The sequence below is a fragment of the Anastrepha obliqua genome, chromosome 5, assembly GCF_027943255.1.
Source record: "Anastrepha obliqua isolate idAnaObli1 chromosome 5, idAnaObli1_1.0, whole genome shotgun sequence".
NCBI classification, from domain to species: Eukaryota; Metazoa; Arthropoda; class Insecta; order Diptera; family Tephritidae; genus Anastrepha; species Anastrepha obliqua.
This window is the reverse complement of record NC_072896.1, coordinates 116,339,914-116,359,338: the sequence shown is the minus strand read 5'-3', so window position 1 is coordinate 116,359,338 and position 19,425 is coordinate 116,339,914. Positions and strand designations below refer to the sequence as shown.

Sequence of the window (19,425 nt, the reverse complement as noted above, 5' to 3'; positions counted from 1 at the left end):
CAAAAAATAATTGTGTGCTATTATGACGGTGAAGAGAGATGACTGTGACTGAAAGGTACATGCGCGTTTAATATGTAAAGGAAGTAAAGGAAAGTATAAATACAAGATTAAAAATAAATAATACGAAAATAAATAAATTAAATTAAATAAATTTATAAAAATTATAAAAAAAAAATAAAAAAAGGGGGGAAAAATGATAAAATAAATTATAGTAAAATGAAATTTATATAAGACATATAATATATGAAGGATATAAAATTAAGGGAAAAATAATAGAAAAAAAATTGGCCAAATTTAATTAAATGAATATAAAAAATATAAACAAAACTAAATAAAAAATAATAATTTAAATAAATTATACTAAGAAATTAAATGAAATTTATATAAAACGTATAAAAAAAGAATAAAAATTAAATAAAATAAATTAAAATAAAACAAAAAATTAATATTAAATGAAATGCAGTAAAATAAATAGATATAAAATAGGATGAAATAAAAAAATAAATACCAAAAAAATAGAATAATAATAAAAATAATAATGATAATAAAAGAAGGAACGATAATAAAAAAAATTTAATTAAATCAATTAAAATCAAAAATCTACAAAAATAAATATGTAGAAACCTAATAAAAGGAATTAAAAAATTTAAATAAAATAAGTTTATAAGTACCTTGGTGTATTACAAAACAACAATGTTGAAACAATGCAAATTTGAAAAAAGCTTATAGCCGAGTACAAAAGACGCCTCCACGTACTTTGTAAAACAAACCTGAATGGCAGTAACCAGATCAGAGCTATCAACTCATTTGCAATACCTGTAATTTCTTATAGTTTTGGCATAGTATTTTGGGCAACAACTGAACTGAACAACTTGGAACGCATGGTGCGGACAATAATGACTAAACATAAATGTCATCATCCTAAAAGCTCTGTGTTGAGATTTGCACGGCCTAGGAAAGAAGGAGGTAGAGGTGCAATTGACGTGGGAGCACTGCACGACAAGCTGATCCTGAAACTTAGAAATTACTTCTATGGAAAGGCCGGAAACTCCGTACTTCACCACGCCGTCTATGCAGCTGATGATAAATTTACACCTCTTAGAATGATGCACGAGTTTAACAGCAGGAATACTACAACAAAAATGGACAAAGTTGAATAATGGTCACGAATGCCCATACCTGGCGTATATAACAACGAATTGAAAAGCCCGCATGTCGACGCGAAACTGTCGCACTTATGGCTAATCAATAAAGAAATTTTCGCGGAAACAGAAAGTGCTATATTTGCGTTGTAAGATGGAGTAGTACCCACGCGAAATTATGTAGGGTACGTCATCAGGGAGCCCAATGCTCCGGCAGACATATGTCGTAGATGTGGCGACCACGGCGAAACTCTAAACCATGTTTTAGCTGGGTGTTGGTTGGTTGGTTGAAAAACCAACGCTATTAACAAACTCCTTCTACCTTAAACGGCACAACGATGTTGCAAAAGTTATACACCTACGACTTGCTCAAATGTACGATTTTCACCGTGAGAAGACACCCTATTACAGATATGTTCCAGAACCAGTGCTTGAAGATAAGGACATGCTTCTTTATTATGACAGAACAATCCTTACGAATACCACAAGAACTCATAATAGACCTGACATATTTGTGGTAAATAAAAATGACAACACTGTGTTTGTCATAGACATTGGTGTCCCCTCGAATAAAAATATTCATAAAACGTACACAGAGAAAATCAGCAAATACTCCGATTTGGTGATTGACATCAAGCGGCAGTGGAAACTCAGAAAGGTCTTCATATTGCCACTGATCATATCGGCTCACGGACTCGTTCACGTAAATCTGACGGAAGGCCTCAAGAAGCTCAAATTGGAGAAGCTCCTTATCAATGACCATCAAAAAGCGGCTCTGCTGAATTCTTCCCACATCATAAGAAATTTCCTTCAGTAAATTGAGTGGGATTTGGAATCTTTTCCAAATCCCCTCACATCAATCTATCATTTAGATTACCCGACTACTGTAGCGTATTCCAAGCGGAAGTATGCGCTATCTGGTATGCTGCGAAAAATCTCTTAGAAAATAGAATATCACTAGAGGATATCCGCTTTTTCACCGACAGTCAAGCGGCCGTTCGAGCACTCAGCTCCTCTTATACCCACTCAGATGTGGTTCGATCCTGTCTCTTATCTCTTAACGAGATAAGTGTTCAGAATTCTGTCCAAGTTATCTGGATACCGGGTCACAGTGGATTCGAAGGCAACTGCAAAGCTGATGAGCTCGCAAGAGCTGGAGCTGCGCAATCAAATGTTAGTGACCTACCCACAATCCACATTCCGCTCTCAACATGTAAAATGCTCATCGATCGAGAATTTCACAGCATTGCTGATCGGAGGTGGCGAGTGGAAACTACTTGCGTTACGACCAGACAAATCTGGCCATCCTACAATCTGAAACAGACAAAAACCCTTATAAGTCTTTCGAAACACGAACTAAGGCATATAACATCTCTTATCACCGGCCACTGCCTTTTGGGCACTCACGCACGTCGGCTCGGGGTTCCTCAGAACGACCTGTGCAGATACTGCGAGGACGAAGATGAGGAAGTATCGAGTAGACATTTGCTGTGCAGTTGTCCGGGTCTAGCCAGAAGTCGACTCGCTCTTCTAGGCTCTCCAACAATTGACAATCTTTCAGTACTCTCGGACCTGAAAATCGAATCTCTCATCAAATTTTCGAAACGAATTAATATCTTTGATCAAAATCTACAATAAAAAATCTCGGTTAGGTGGGGAAATCATTTAAAATAATGAGCTCTAGGGCAACACAACGGACCCAACTTGCGGTCTATGTGGTACTCCGATGCGGGGTCACCCTTAAACCAACCAACCAAATTGAGTACGATAGTATAAGAATTTATTAAAACAGTGTAAACATTTGACTTGCAGCAAAGCTGCCGCCAAGTTGTGTAAGTGCCCCCCAAAGAATAGGATTTTGAATAAAAACAAACAATAATTAAATAAAATAAAATAACATAAAAAAATTATACTAAAATAAGGTGAAATAAAGTAAAAACAAAGAATAAAGAATAATAATACAACGAGGTTAATAATACAAATAATAAATTTAAAAAAATATAAAAACCAAACTGCAATAAAATAAATAGAAACCAAATAAGATAAATTAAAAATAAAACAAAACAAAATAAATAAAGAAAATAAAACGAAAAATTAAATTAAGTAAAAGAAAAGAAAGAAAAGAAAATAAAACGAAAAATTAATTAAGTAAAAAACAACAAAATTGCTCTAAAAATGTATTTACATAATAAATAAAGGACGTAAAATAAGGTAAAAATAAAAATACAATTAAATAAACAATATAAAAATAAAATAACTGAAGAAAAATAAAAATATGCAATAAAATAAATAGAAATGAAATAAAAAGAAATATAAAAATTAAAATTTAATAAATCAAAAATTAAAACAAGACAAAATTATTTTTAATAGAATAAATTGAATTGAAATGAATAGAAATCAAAATAAAAGCAAAGAAATAAATGTAAAAAAAAAATAAAACTAATATACATTGTAATAAATAAAGTAAAATAAAAATATTAAAATGAATATATAAAAATGGAATAAAATATATTCCTTAAAACAGAGTGAAAAAGGTTAAATTTGCGTGATACATGAATTGACATTTCATGAGTTCCTTTTCATGTCAATATTATTTTTAATGTTGTGTTGTGGTTGATGGTGAGTTCACTTTCATATTCATATCCACTTTCATTTTCCTATTCATATTCTTCATCACTTCCATTTTCACGTTTAGGTTCTTTTTCATATTCATATTAATATTCATATTCATATTCATATTCATATTCATATTAATATTCATATTCATATTCATATTCATATTCATATTCATATTCATATTCATATTCATATTCATATTCATATTCATATTCATATTCATATTCATATTCATATTCATATTCATATTAATATTCATATTCATATTCATATTCATATTCATATTCATATTCATATTCATATTCATATTCATATTCATATTCATATTCATATTCATATTCATATTCATATTCATATTTATTTTCATATTCATTTTTATATTCATATTCATATTCATATTCATATTCATTTTTCATTTTTCATTTTCATTTCATTTTTGTATTCATATTCATCTTATTATTCATTTTTATATTCATTTTCATATTCGCTTTAATATTGACATTAACATTAATATTCAAATTCATATTCTCAATCACACCGGCCTGCCACTGCATTCACATTAATCTTCATATTTGTATTCACACAAATTGATATCCAAATTCATACTACAATTTGTACTTAAGACAGACTGCCCATACATTTTTAATTTTTTTCCTTAACCGCTTTATAAGTGTTTAATTGTAAATTTGTTTGTGATGTAGTTTTTAGTCTTTAGTTTTCTGAAATTCGGTTTGCTTGAATTTTAATTAATGCACAGTTTTGCGAGAAGTCAAAGGTTTTCAGTTTTTCAAACAGTTTTAGGTATTTTTTGCCGATTTCATTTTGTATAATTCTTATATGCATTTTCATACTTTAAAGTTTAGTAGCAAAATTTGTAATTACGGAAAGCCTTGAATTGCTTTCAGAATGGAAAAATCATTTGCAAATATCATTCCATGAAGCATTTGAATGAAGTCAGCGAAGACCGACCCTTCTATGTTGCGTCAATTTGAGTATTTTATATAATTTTTTTTTTTGCTTTCAAATATTTCTCCCATATTTTACGTGCACCGAACGATCATTCCTTTAAACATCATTATTTCCTTAAATAGAAAACAAGTCTTTCAAAAATTCTACCATTTTTGTTCCGAGCTCTCGAATGCCTCCTATTAAATTGAGTTCCTTTATTTTGATTTAAATATTTAAATATACTTTGTGAATATCACAAACACTTTATTATGCTAAAGTTACATTTACATTTTTCCATAAAATTCAAAATTAAAATACTAAATAAATTTGATAAAAGTCTAATGGAATATTACAGTAATATTTTTCATATACAACGGAGTCAAAACTGGTTCATTGAGTGCACTGCAGAGCGTACATTCGTCGCACATATTTATAATAATTTATAGAAATAATTTAAAATCTTTTATTCTGTTACAAAACTGTCGACTGAATAATTGGTAGCTTGTAATTCATCAAATACCAATAATTTTATTTTTATAATAATACATTTTCAATCCACTATACTGGAAATTGCTTAGCATTTGCACTGGTTTAAGTGATACTTCCCCTTCTCCCTCTCGTCTTTATTTTTACGAATTCCGAATCGCTTTCAGCCATGCCCGTTCTTGAAACCTTGCGAGGACAGCTCCTCACAAGCAGCACCTGCAGCGTCAACTAGCTCAGCACATCGCCATGCCCATTTTGACGCAACAATTCCAACTTGAGCTCATGTTCGCGCGCCTTCAGCCGCAATGCAGCAATCGAGGAAGTGCGACGATCTTCTGGTGGCGTTGCAGTACGTGGCACCGTCGATGATGACGACTGATGTTGTGGTGAGTGTGCCAGCTGCAGTGGCGATTGTGAGTGACTTGGGGGTGCTGATGGCGGCGGCTGTTGCGGCACAGCCTGATGCATCATTGACATGCTGACCACGGGTGCCGATTGAGTCTGTTGCTGTTGCTGCTGCGCATGGGAATGTGCCACTGGTGGTGGGGGCGGCAGTTGCGGTGGTGGTACCATCGATTGTATTGTCATGGCCGAAGGTGAAATTGGTGGTGAGGCAATGAGGTGATTGGGTGAGTGTAGCTCGGGCGATGAAATGAGCATTGGCGGTTTGGCAGCGGCGACGGTAAGTTGTGCCGATACCGGCGGTGGGCGGGGCACGGCGGTCATATTGGCCAGTAGCGTTTGGAAGGACGTGGCCGGCGAGTACATGCTGGCCATGCTGGGCAAAAGGTGTGGAGGAGCTCTGAAATATTTAGAAGTGAACGAGTGATATTTACATTTAAAAACATTTTGAGAGAGAAATAGAGAAAATATTAAAGACCAAGGGGAAAAAATCTTCAGCTGAAGTATATGAATGTATGTGAAGGAGATTTCCCTAAAAAAAAAAAATTTTTTTTGACACGATTTCCGAATGTGAAAATAATTATTAAATTGGTTTCCATATATTTGGTGTTAATAAGGGCGTTTTTTGGACCCACTGTAGATTGACTGGCAACTAGTACAGCTTTTTTTGTTCTTTATGCCTGTTATTTATAAAGCAACTAAATAGTTTTTGCCGTGGTGAAGCAAATCTCGAAAAAGAATTCAATTACTGTGCTGAAAAATGCATACGACGATTGTTGAAATGCAGATTTAAAAAATTCTGCGTTATTTGTTTTTTGTTGTAGGGGGAAAATGGTGTTCGCCAGATTTTACTCTCAGCGACTACTCGTTGGCATACTTAAAAAATGCTCGCCAGTAAGAAATTTCCCTCGAATGAAGAGATTACCCTTGAAACTGAGGCCCATTTTGAGGCAAAAGATAAGTTCTTAAGAAAAAAAGTGGTATTGAAATGTTAGAGTGGCGATGAAATTATTGCGTTGTTATTGATAGAAATTACGTTAATGGGTAAAGTTAACTTTTAACAAAAAAAACGTGTTTTCTTTGTTAGGCCCGGGACTTGTTTTTAGTCAATGTGTTATAATACAAATTTCAGCTGAAAATTCTCTAAATCTTCAGCTATTTCTTATTACATTAAATACACCCACATTAGTATACATATTTCTACTAAAATTATATTTTATTTGACTTCTAAAATCTATTGCTTTGTAAATATGAGCTATTTTCCCTTTACGAGTATAATCCCTTACCTTTGAAATTGGTTGTAAAATCCAGATGGCAGCATAGGCGCCGCCGACAGATGTGGATACCGGAAGGCGGCCAAATTTGCGGGCGAATCAAACGGTTTGCGCAAACTGAAGCCCAGGTGCGTGAATGGATTTGGCGGCAATGTCGGACCAACGACGGCTTGCATGGCGCCCGGCCCACTAGGCAAATACGGGTTGTACGGATGTGATTGCGGTCCGACCTTCTCCTGCTTGCGCCACTTGGCGCGGCGATTCTGAAACCAAACCTGAAATGGCAACAAGTAGAAGTAAGCGAATGAAAGCAACAAAAACAAGACAAGAAAAAATATGATAAATAAATTGCACTCAAATAGAGGAATGAAAAATGCGCAATTTTAATTAATGAAATCCAAAGTTGATTTAAAAAATTAAAGTGCAATAGGGAAGTGCCACACCCACTTCCTGCAGGTATTCCACAGCACGGGAGTTACGCGAGTGGGCGTTGCGCCCAAGGCATTGAGATATGACAGCACAAGCGTTTTGTAACGAGATACCGACCGAACGGGCGAGGGCAGGGGTTTTCAAATGCACACACAAACACACATGCGGTCACATTTGTGTTTGTGTTCAGTGTCGTGTTGCAATTTGCCTGGAATCGTTTTAATTAATTCAACATCTTTGCCAACATTTATTAGTAGAGCGCTCCTGTGCTGAGCGAGCGAGGTTGCGCCGCATGTGCACAGTGGCAGCGTGTCGATATGTAGGCAGGCGGTAGCCAAGTAAAGCAAACATGTGGGCGTGGTGGAGCGAACCAGTGCACGCCCAATTAATTAGTTTTGAACGAAACAATTTCAGACTTCAATTGCAAGGCAGGCGAACTAAAATAGGGGAATGTTTAGGTTTATTAGCACTTGAGGAGGGAGGGAGGTGGTACGAGAAGAGTTTTACGTGCATGATTTTCTGATGAAAATTAAATTTGCAAGCAATTGACAGGTGATGGAAAAAAAACAAAAATGTGGTCTCCATTACTTTGGTTTTAAAACTATCGCATGGAATCAGTAGGTATTGATTTTGGTCATTTCCATGTATTTAAACGAAGTAGCATATTTTAATTTGTATAGTACTATGAATATAAAGGGTGATCAATTTGGAGGTATCCCATTTTAAATTGAAATAAATCAACGGAAATTCAAATTTATTGGACAATCTTTATTATTTTTGTGTAGAACCACTCATGACATTTATTTTTTCAAGATAATCCTTTTCAAATGATGCTTGCAGCTGCGTCGAAATTCGGCCATCCGTAAATACCAATTTTGAATGACTCACTGGAGGACTTCGGTCGGTATGACGTGAACAACTTTAGTGATGTTGGCTTCCAATGCTTTAAGTGGAGCTGATTTATCCACAAAGCATTTAGACTTCTCATCCCCCACAAATAAAAGTCCAAAGGTGTGATATCAAACAATCTTGCGGGTCAATCTACTAGTCCGAGACAAAAGGTAATGTACTCATCGAAACGACAATGCATTAAATCCATTGTTTCACGGGCTGAATGGCTGTCTGGTTGTATGGAAAGTAGCGCCGTCTTGTTGGATTCTTGGAACCAAATGTTGTGGAGATCGCGGGCTTCAATTTCTGATATCAAAAAGTCGTTTAGCATGACACGATAGCGTTCACCATTCACTGCTACGTTGGCGCCAACCTCGTTTTTGAAGAAATATGGGCCGATGATTCCTCCAGCCCATAGCCTGCACCAGACTGTTGTTTTCACGGGAAGTAATGGCTGTTCTTGAATGGCTTCTGTTTGCTTTTCAGCCCAAGTGCGGCAATTTTGCTTATTGACGTAGCCATTCAGCCAAGAATGAACCACTTCGCTGAACGCCACAAGTTGGCCTGGGCGCGTCAATTCAGGAAGCAAGACTTTTACAAAAAAAAAAACAAAAATATTGATCGCCAATTTTGAAAGGCAGCCACTTAATATTTCTTACTCTTATTTGCATAATTTATGCTACTGTATAAAAAGGTTCTGCGCAAAATTTCATGAAATTTTTAGGCGGATACACTTGATGTATTTCGTCCCAAGAAGAGTAAAAATAATAGATTGGTATTTGTTCTGTATCAATGAGTATTTTTGCCTTTGCATCATCTGTAGGAAATTCAATAAATGAATGCGTGACCCATCCTGTGACAAAGCAAACGCAGAATGGCACTGGACTGGAACCGGCAGCCCACTGAGGTCGCGGTCGGTCAAAGAATTCTTGAAGAAGGTCAATGTTGTGTGAGGTAGTAGATGGTGATGGTACGTAGGACGGCGCAAAAACAACAGCCGGAAGCAGGAAGAGTCTTGCCGAGGCCCTGTGCTTCCAAACGGAGTGAAACAAGGAAAAAAATAAAAATGTGTTCTGTAACTAAAGCAGGTCCTTTGCTATCCAAAGGTCGACTAGAGACCAAACTAGGATGATCTGCTACAACAATAATAATAACAACAACAACAACCACGTGAGCAATACACAATGCACAATTTACTAAAATAGGTTCGATTTCGCTCAAGAATCACACTAAATAAGTAAAAATATTTTGACGAAACTTTGTTGCAATTCACTCGCAAATAATTTTTCATTCAACGCTCTTGAACTATTTTCGGTGCGCTCATCTCAAAGATAGAATTTATGTGAATAAAGCTGGGAGCAATCGAATCTTTGAAGGAAAGAGCAGCCCACGCGAAATAAGCGGGATATAGCATCGAATATATGTATAATGGAAAATTTCACCAGAAATCGAAATCATTTATTATTCATTAAATTAAAAGTTGTGTGCTTTCAGCTACATATTTCAGTATAAACGTAATAAGCTCGTATGTATTTAAAGGCGTTAGGGGTAGTCAGAGGGCCGAAGAAATGATGCATTCAATAATTTTTTTTGCTAGTCAATTGCTTTATTGTACAAAAATAAAAAAGTAGCATTAATTCATCAAGTTTCGTTTTGACTTTAGCAAAATTTCAAAAAAATTAATACTTGTAAAAGTTATCGCTGCTTGTGTAGAGCCCGTTTCTCCAGAAGTCCCTTGCGGTGATCATTACAAGTCCTTGGAGATTCATCTAAAATGAATCGGACAGGAGAAATTTTTTTATTTAGTTTAAATAATCGAGTGCCTGATCGAAGATTTTTTTTTTAAATTAACGCCTCAGGAAATATTATTCAGATTTTCGAGAAAAAAACCGAGAATTATTTGTAAAAAAAAAATCGAAATATTTGAAAAAAATCTTTCAGGCACGAATTTTTTAGGGTTATCAAAAGCAGTATAAATTTTATTGAAATCTACCAAGCGATTTTTAAGTTACAGTGATCACTAGTTTTGCTGGAACGCTCCGGAGCGCCCGAGCGTCCTTTGTTAATTGTTGAATAACTCGAAAAGTATTTGACGGATTTACTTCAAATTTTCACATAATATTTTTAAGATGTTATACTTTAAAAAAATTAAAAAACATCCAATTTTGAAAATTCTGACTGCCCCTAACCCCTTAAAAAATGAATCTACTTTGTAAAGACCCTGTATATATTAATTAGGTTGGGGAATAAGTTCGTAGCGTTTTTTCCGAAGATTTTCTTTGTTTTTTTCGTTGAGCTCGTGATCCACCTAGGCTCCTAACTTCTCGAAATGCCATTGAATGAAGGTGATTGTGAATGGTTTTATGATCAAAGTTTGGCGACCGTTCGCCTTCAAAGGTGATTTGACACGCTCTTCATAAAATTGAGAAGGACTTCCGCTGTGGGACGTGTCATCTACGTCAAAGTCGTCATTTTTGAACTATGCAAACCTTTTCCGTGCTGTAAACTCGCCTATGACACCTTCTCTATACAAGTTGTAAATGCCCCGGTCTGTTTCGGCAGCTTTTTGACCTCGGTGACAGGCAAAGAGGAGCAGTTGACGAAAATATTGATTTTTGCCTCGTGGGTACTCCATTTCTAAGCCTCAAAACTAATAGATAATTAAATAACTCGAAAATATAATTAACATGGTTTTGTAGAGCAGAAACGATTTTATTGAATGAATACTTAATTTTTGCCAAACAGCAGCGAAATCTTTATAAAATAAAAAAAATATTATAGAAATGCTATTAACTTATTCCCCAGCCGTATATATACTAAAAAAAATTCATTCACATTTGTATGCATGTAAGTAACGATACTTAACATTCTGATTGTTAAAAATTACAAATAAATAAAAATGTGTAAGTTTGCCCCCATAAATCAGCCAATAATCCAGTTGAGACACACATTTTTCGCTCCATAATCGCACACTCACCATTTGCACTCAGCACCGTCATTTAGTGGTGTATACGACTGTAACACCTTTTCGCGCTTTTTTTACTCCATTTCCTGCGCTCATCTCAAGGTGTCAAATATACGACTCTTTGCTAAAGTCAGCATGGCTTTTTATTTAATTGACCAACGAGCTCATCTTTTTAAAACCACTTAAAACGCTAATAACGCGCCCATTTACCACGCACACACACACACACACACCCATGCACATACAAATCCATACGTGCATGCACATTTTTAGAGCCTCACACACATTTTGCACATCGCCAACGGCATTTGTCGCTTAATCAGCGCGAATTTACATACACGCCAAGGCAAAGCTATTTACATACAGAGTCTGTCCGCCACGACACGCGCATGCGCACGCTCACGCAATAAAGCGAGGCAGTCGAACGACCACAAGCAAACAAACAGACGAACAAACAAGCATAACAATAAATAAATTAATACAATACACACACAGTGGCAAATGAGCACTCACGCACGCACTGCAACGTAGCAGACGTTCGCCATTAGGCGTTGTCCGTTGGCCCGTCGCCACCCTGTTTGATTGTAAAGGCGGTGAACGTGTAAAAAGCAGGTTTCCGCCGGTTTGCAATTGGCAGTTGTCGCCGTCGGCTATTGGCGGCGCGTAATTACAACGAGAATTAATGACAAAACCAAAAATAAAACCAATAAAAGTGAAATAACAAAACGAGATGGGTGAACTGAATGGGCAATACAAATGTGTGAGCTGATGATTGTAAATTTTTTTCGTTTTTTTCACTTACATAAATGGCATAATGGAGGGCTCATGGCAGGGGTTACTCATGGGAGTGAAGTGTATTAGTAGTTGCATGGAATTTAAGACATTTCTTCAGTACTTTCTAAGGATATTTGCGAGAAAATCTTTAGTACACAATTTTTTCAATGGGCTACAAATGAAAAGGTCAAAGATAATGGTTAAACTTTGTATGCAGGAAAAGAGAGTGCGAAATTGAGGGCCTTTCTAATGTTGTACTACAAGGACCTTGCGGCTCTAAGTGTGCTTTCGTTCACCTAAATGATAAGCAAGATATGTGCTGGACTTAATTCAGAGTGGAATGAATCCTTTTGTGATTAACCTTAGCAAATACTTTTTAAAAGTCTGTGTACACAGTGTCAACTTGAATTTACTTTGATAAGCATACAGGGTTTGATTGAAAAGTAATGAGCCTTATTTTTTTTAAGCAGTTTTATTAAACCTTTTGGCTTATACAACTAATATTCTTCAAAATAGGACCCTTGAGCGTCAATACACCGCTGGTAGCGGTTTTTCCACTGCAGGAAACAGTTTTTGAACTCATCCGCCAGAATCGCGTTCAATTTGGCTGTCAAAGTTTTTTGGATCGCCTCGATGGAGTCGAAACTATTCCCCTTCAGCTTTCTTTTCGGGCGCGGGAACAAGAAGAAGTCCGGAGGGGACAGGTCTGGGCTGTAAGGAGGGTGGGGAAGCACCGGAACCCCCCTCTTGGCCAATGCAGAGGTGCAGAGGAAGGCGGTGTGCGCCGGCGCATTGTCGTCGAAGGCCTTCCAGATCGCTGTTGTCTTCGACGTCCTCCCGGCCTTCCTTGAACGACTTGTGCCACCATTTTACCTGGGCACTGGACAGAGATTGGTCTCCGTAAGCCTCCTTGAGTAGCCCAATGGTTTCGGTACTCGTTTTGTTTAGCTTTACGCAAAATTTGATCGAGTAACGTTGCTCCAACGATCGCTGCATTTTCGCCACAAATCCTGACACACTTTTAAAACAGCTTTCACGCGCGGAGCGATGTTGACTGCACCGCTGTTGCCAGTGAACTGGGACCGGTTTCTAGTGGAAGGGGAAGGTCCAACGATCATTTTCCCCCACCAGCTTCTTCGATTGATCGCTTGGCAGACGCTCCGCGCGGGAAGGCTCATTACTTTTCAATCAAATCCTATAGATATAATATTCAGAAAATAATGCATAATTTGTAAAAGTTCTTCTACCTTCTATGAAACCATATTGATCTGCAGAGATTAAACGATTAACGGCAAAATAAATTTTATCTTCCACAATAAGTTCAAATGATTTTGAAACCGTGGATAATTAGGCGTTTGGTATATAATTAGGAATATTATTCTAATTGGTACTTTTGAATACTCTGGCCTTATGTGTTACACTGGAACTGTAGAAATGTATGATGATAATGACTTCTGAATATTGGATTAATGGTTGTTACTTTCCGGAGTATATGAACTCTGGAACTCTAGAAATTTGTAATGATAATGACTCGTGAATATTGAATTTGTGGTTGATACTTTCCAGGAGTCTCTCACTGGTCAAGTGACATGTTGAACATGAATAAAATTGGATAGGCAGCTGCAAAGCATTTTTTAGAACAATACGAAAATAGCCCATCTACATCAGATTTTGTTGATGTCTTGAGTTGTTGAATATTAAGCTTTAAGGTTAACGAAGCAAAATTAACTGACATTCATGAACCAGATTCGAGTCTACTTCAAAATTTGAGTGGACGAAATCTGTAAAAAGATTAGCTACATCTAGCGAAGAATTGCTTCAGTTTCATTATATTAGACAACAAAAGGAATACTTGAGCAGGAATTCCTGGATTTAACATATCGCCAGAAGGAGCTAGGATTTAATTTTAGGTCCGACTTGCACTTAAGAATATAATTTCGCTTTAAATTCCTTTAAAAAGATTTAGATTCCGAGAAAAATGCAAATATTTAGCTTTTGATATCTCAGCTAACTCAGCAACTTCACTTTTCGATCATTCTAAATGTTTTTGCATGTTTTTTGATGCTTTCTGGTGTTACCGCCTTATTTGGACGTCCACTGCGTTGTGCAGCATCGCTGTCTCTACTACCACGTTTGAAGTCAGGAAACCATCGTTTTCTTGTTGTTTCTGATGGACTGGTGTCCCCACAACAATTTTCAAGCACTAGCTTCGCTTAAACGGCGTATACACCAACAAGAAGCTGATCAAAATGAAAACACGAAATTCTTTTTAATCCATTTTTTGGAAGATAAGAAAAGTAGCGCCACTCTTGTCTTAATAACTCACAAACGAATGAATACAATTTCATGAAATTTTAACAGCTGTCTTTTTAAGGTTAGATAGTACTTCTAGAAAAGAGGTGAATGCATGAAAATCTAGTGCAATCTCAGTGTTAGGCTCGGGACTTTTTAGCCTATGTATTCAATTGTATTTTAATATTTGTTTATTAATTTTTTTTATTTATTAATGGATTTATTAAAAATACTTATATAGATTTAATAGTCTAGTAATTTTTAACGGAAAAAAATATTTTATAATAGTTTATTATGTATTGTGCAAGATTATTGAAATTATTAAAAAAAAAAATTATTTATTGTACCTTGTGCATCAGGGATGATCAAATAATTAATAATTATTTTTGAAGTGACATTTCTTTGGCGTCGATGGGCGAGCGAGAATGGTGAGTAACATTTCAAGGCTATGCAACGTTTTGGGCATTTTCGTTCCGCGAGAGAGAAAAAAGATATAATGTAGAGGAAAAGGAGAGAGAGAGCTATACCTTATATATATCTTAGATACACTTTAGACTATTTCTAGTAAAAAATAACGCTGCCTACTTTTTGGCGCTTGTTTGTTGGTGAAAACTTGTAGGAAGTATATTTTTGGTGCCTACTTTTTGGCGTTACATTTCTTTGGTGCCTACTGTTTGGGATGTTTTTTGGTCCCAATTTTTCGGTGTTTTTATTTGGTGCCTACTTTTTGGCGCTTATTTCCGTTTCCTGGGTATTCCTTGTGCGTAGGTACTTTAAAGTGCTATCCATTCCGGCGTCGGATTTATTGGTATTGCCTGGCGGTAATTTGAGCCGTTGCTGCAGTCCTGGAATCGCTGCGTTTGTCCGGGTGATAAACGCTCGGAGTATTGCGCTTTGTTGCCACGGTTTGTGTGTCGCGTTTACCTTCACCGGTCGACCCTTCTCCGTTTTTTGTAAATTTTGTCTATTTGTATTCTCTGCAAATGTTGTGAATTTATTTAGATATATACTCTTTCTCTCTCTCTCTCTCTCTCTCTCTCTCTCATTCTCCCTCGGGCTCTCCCTCCTTCTTTGTCTGCCTTGAAAGTTTCACTTCTGTTATGTGTACTACGCTAAGCGCAGTTTTTTTTAATCTCGATTTTTTAAGAGTTAAGGCTGGATTCTCAAATTAGCCACAGAGAAAACGGAGCTGATACTTCTAACCAAAAAGCACATTCCGTTTGAAGTTAACCACAAAAATGTTAGAAAGGCATAAGACTGGACTTTCTGGGCCTAAAGACACAGCAGAGAAAGCCGCTAAAATGGCATCCCCTCTCAGTAGACAGAGAAAATAAAATGACGGTTACTACGCTCTCCATTCTTTTATATGGTAAATGAGCTAGAGGTAAATCATAGGTGTAAGCTTTTCGCATCGGTACAACGAACGGCAGCTCTGAGAGTTGTGTCTGTCTACCGCAGAGTATCAGGGCCAGCTGTTCAAGTGATAACCGGTTCAATACCGAGAGATTTACTGACCTTTAAGAGGAAAAAGTTGTGGACATTAAAGAACGAGGGGATGGAAGAATAAGCTAGCAAACCTGCAGCGCGCTAAATAAAGGACGAAACGTTAAGGCTGAGGCAATCCTCCTGGAGAAACGAAACACGCAGCAAATGGACGGTTAGGTTAATAAAAGATGTCGCTGTATGGTACAGTACGAACTTCGATGAAGTCAATTTTTATACAATCCAAATGCTTTCGGGGCACAGGTAGTTCCAGAAATACCTGTTTAAATAGGGAAATATGAACATCCCACATGCAGATACGGTGTGCAGTCGAAGATGACGGTGAATGCGCATTTTTATAATGCACGTGTTGTGAACAAGAACGTTGGATAAAGCAGTCGGAAATGTAATCGATCGACAAGATGCTAAGCAGCGAGCAAATGTGGGGAATTTGCAATGAATTTTCGGAAGTGGAGCCTGGACGCAGGCACACAAGCATAGATCTGGTAATGAGAAAGATGGAATGCCACTCTGAAGTATTGCGAAAGCTGTTCCACATGGGCGACGGTTCCAAAAGACGACGGCTTTAATGCTGCTTTAAGCATTTTAAATCTCCTCATATGCAAAAAAATTTAATATATTTAAGTTAATGTCTCAAAATTATTTTAAATAATAGGACTATTGTTAAGTTCGTGCGGTTTTACAACAGATGGCGTAACTTGATTATTATTCCATCGATCCACATTTCCAACCATTCATTGGAGAGCTACTGTCGTAAGGCACAAACGTCAGTATAAGTTTTTTATTTGAAGCGTAAACAACAATATTTTTACCACACTTGAAAATGTCGAATTTCGTGCCAAATAATGTGTTTTTGCGGGGAATTCTTCTTCATTATTTTAATATGAAGAAAAAAGCAGCCGAATGTCATCGTATCTTGGTGGAAGTTTATGGTGAGCATGCTCTAGCTGAGCAAACGTGCCAGAAGTGGTTTGCACGCTTTAAAAGTGGTGATTTTGGCTTGGAAGACGAAGAACGCGAGGGTGCGCCGCCAAAGTTCATGGATACCGAATTGGAGGAATTGCTCGATCAAGATCCGGCTCAAACGCAAGAAGAGGTTGCAAAAACTTTGGGAGTTGATCAATCAACCATTTCCAAACGTTTAAAAGCCATGGGAATGATCCGAAAGGTAGGCCATTGGGTGCCGTATGAATTGAAGCCAAGAGACGTTGAACGCCGTTTTATGGCATGCGAACAACTGCTTCAACGGCACAAAAGAAAGGGTTTTTTGCATCGAATTGTGACTGGCGATGAAAAGTGGGTCCATTACGACAATCCAAAACGTCGGGCAACGTATGGATACCCTGGCCATGCTTCAACATCGACGTCGGCGCAGAATATTCATGGCCTGAAGGTTATGCTGTGTATCTGGTGGGACCAGCTGGGTGTTGTGTATTATGAGCTACTGAAACCGAATGAAACGATTACGGGGGATGTCTACCGACGACAATTGATGCGTTTGAGCCGAGCACTGGGAGAAAAACGGCCGCAATACGCCGATAGACACGACAAAGTTATTTTGCAACATGACATTGCTCGGCCACATGTTGCACAAGTGGTCAAAACATACTTAGAAACGCTCAAATGGGATGTCCTACCCCCCCCGCCGTATAGTCCAGACCTTGCGCCATCCGATTACTATCTCTTCCGATCGATGCAACATGGCCTGGCTGACCAGCACTTCCGTAATTACGATGAAGTCAAAAAATGGATCGATTCGTGGATTGCGGCAAAACCGACCGAATTTTTCACAAAGGGAATCCGTGAATTGCCAGAAAGATGGGAAAAAGTAGTAGTAAGCGATGGACAATACTTTGAATATTAAATTTGTAACCATTTTACGTCAATAAAGTTTCAAATTTCGAAAAAAAACCGCACGAACTTAACAATAGTCCATTAAATTATTAGAAATGATTAAAAAGTTGTTTAAAAAAAATTTTTATGAAATTAAAAATGTATTCCCCTGAATGTTTTTAGGGTCCGAGCTTTAAAATAAAATGTAAAAAAATATTAAATTAGTAAAATGTAAGTATATACCTATGAAATGAGACTTTTTTTCAATTTCAACAGCTTATTAGCAAAAAATTGTTACAAATCTTCAAAATAATAACCATCGTTAGTGATACATTTTTCCCATCTCTCAGGTAATTTGTGGATGCCGCGCCAAAAAAAATTGGCCGTCTTTGGCCGCAAACCAATCATCGAGCCATTTTTTGGCTTCTTCGTGAGAATTGAAGCGCTGCTCGGAAAGTGCGTGGCCCATCGATGCAAACAAATGATAATCGGAAGGCGCCAAGTCTGGTGAGTAAGCCGCATGCACCAGCGGTTCCCAATCGTACAGCTCAACCAATTCCCGGGTCGCTCTTGTTCGATGTGACGGTGCATTGTCACACTGTCAGTTTAAGTGGCACCCATCGTCCGACCTTTAAAATCATGCCCATGTCTTTCTAACGTTTGGAAATGGGTTTTTGGGTCACTCCCAACTGCTCTGCCATCATATCCTGCGTTTGACCATCCATCTTCATCCAACAATGCTTGCAATTCGGCGTCCTCAAACTTTTTCGGTGGCCGGCCACGGTCCTCGTTCTCCACGCTAAAATCACCACTTCGGAATTTTTCAAACCACCTGAAGCACTGTGCTCTACTTAGAGCATGCCCACCATAAGCTTCTATAGGCATTTGATGAGCTTGAGAAGCGTTTTTCTTCAATTGATAACAGAAAATGAGCGATGTCCGCAAATCGTAGTTTGAAGGCACGAAATTCGACATTTTTAAGAGCGACAAAAATTCATTGTTGTATAAAACATAACAAACAATGAACTGAACATTGTTGACAGATGACAGACGAAAAAACAAAACATTTGGGAAGGTTTAAAAATACTCCTAGCGACATCTATGGACCAATAGCTGAATAGGTATATAAAATTAGCAATCATTTATAAGTTTGTAATAAATTATTCTACCAAGAGCACATACGCCTTCCACATAAATAGGATTTCAGTCACTGCAGGAAAACAGATATTCATGTGCACATTTCACTGTCGAAATAAGACGAACAAATTTTTAGAACCTTCACCTTCTTCACCTGATATGTAGATCAGCCCATATCACAATCGTCTCAACCAGAGTAAATACTGCTTGCTAATAACAAACAAACAAAACTATTTTCTTGTATAGTAAATTAAAATGCTCTACCGCAACTTCAAATTAAGTGGCCTGCACGGCAAAGTCATGGCCAGGCTTCATACAAACTTGCAGTGCCACGGCAGGTGGCAAGTACGAGTATTTGCGCGAATCAGCGAAAATGTATGCATGTCAGGCAATGCCTTTACAGGTGTATTGTTTACACTCGCTGTGATGTGTTGATGTGATTATTTTTCACAGAATCAATTAATACACTTGACTGACTTGATTATTCGTCGGCGAGCAGAGACTGACAGGGGCGGCAAATAATTTAAAAATACCCATACATACATACATAAGTATAACAACGGCACACAATTTATGTTCATCTATTTGTCTGCATGCTTTCATGTGTGCGGCTTCAAACCTTAATGTACGTGCATGTGTACGTATGTAATCTGAAGTATGTGCGCATGTGTTGGAGTACACTCATATGCTGCTGCTTGGCTTTATCTTTATGCGGTTAATTTGCAATTATCCA

General features: G+C 37.2%; 1 protein-coding gene across 1 annotated transcript in view; it reads right to left on the bottom strand.

Annotated features, from left to right (window-relative positions):
* Nucleotides 1–5,111: 5,111 nt before the first annotated feature.
* LOC129247794 (homeobox protein aristaless) overlaps nucleotides 5,112–19,425 on the bottom strand; it is a 49,616-nt gene continuing 35,302 nt past the window's right edge. Inside the window, exons 3-4 of the mRNA XM_054887105.1 lie at nucleotides 6,881–7,143; nucleotides 5,112–5,994 (exon numbers count right to left, since the gene is read on the bottom strand). Coding sequence (XP_054743080.1) covers nucleotides 5,421–5,994; nucleotides 6,881–7,143 — 837 coding nt within the window. The 3' untranslated portion in view covers nucleotides 5,112–5,420. The remainder of the gene's footprint in view (nucleotides 5,995–6,880; nucleotides 7,144–19,425) is intronic.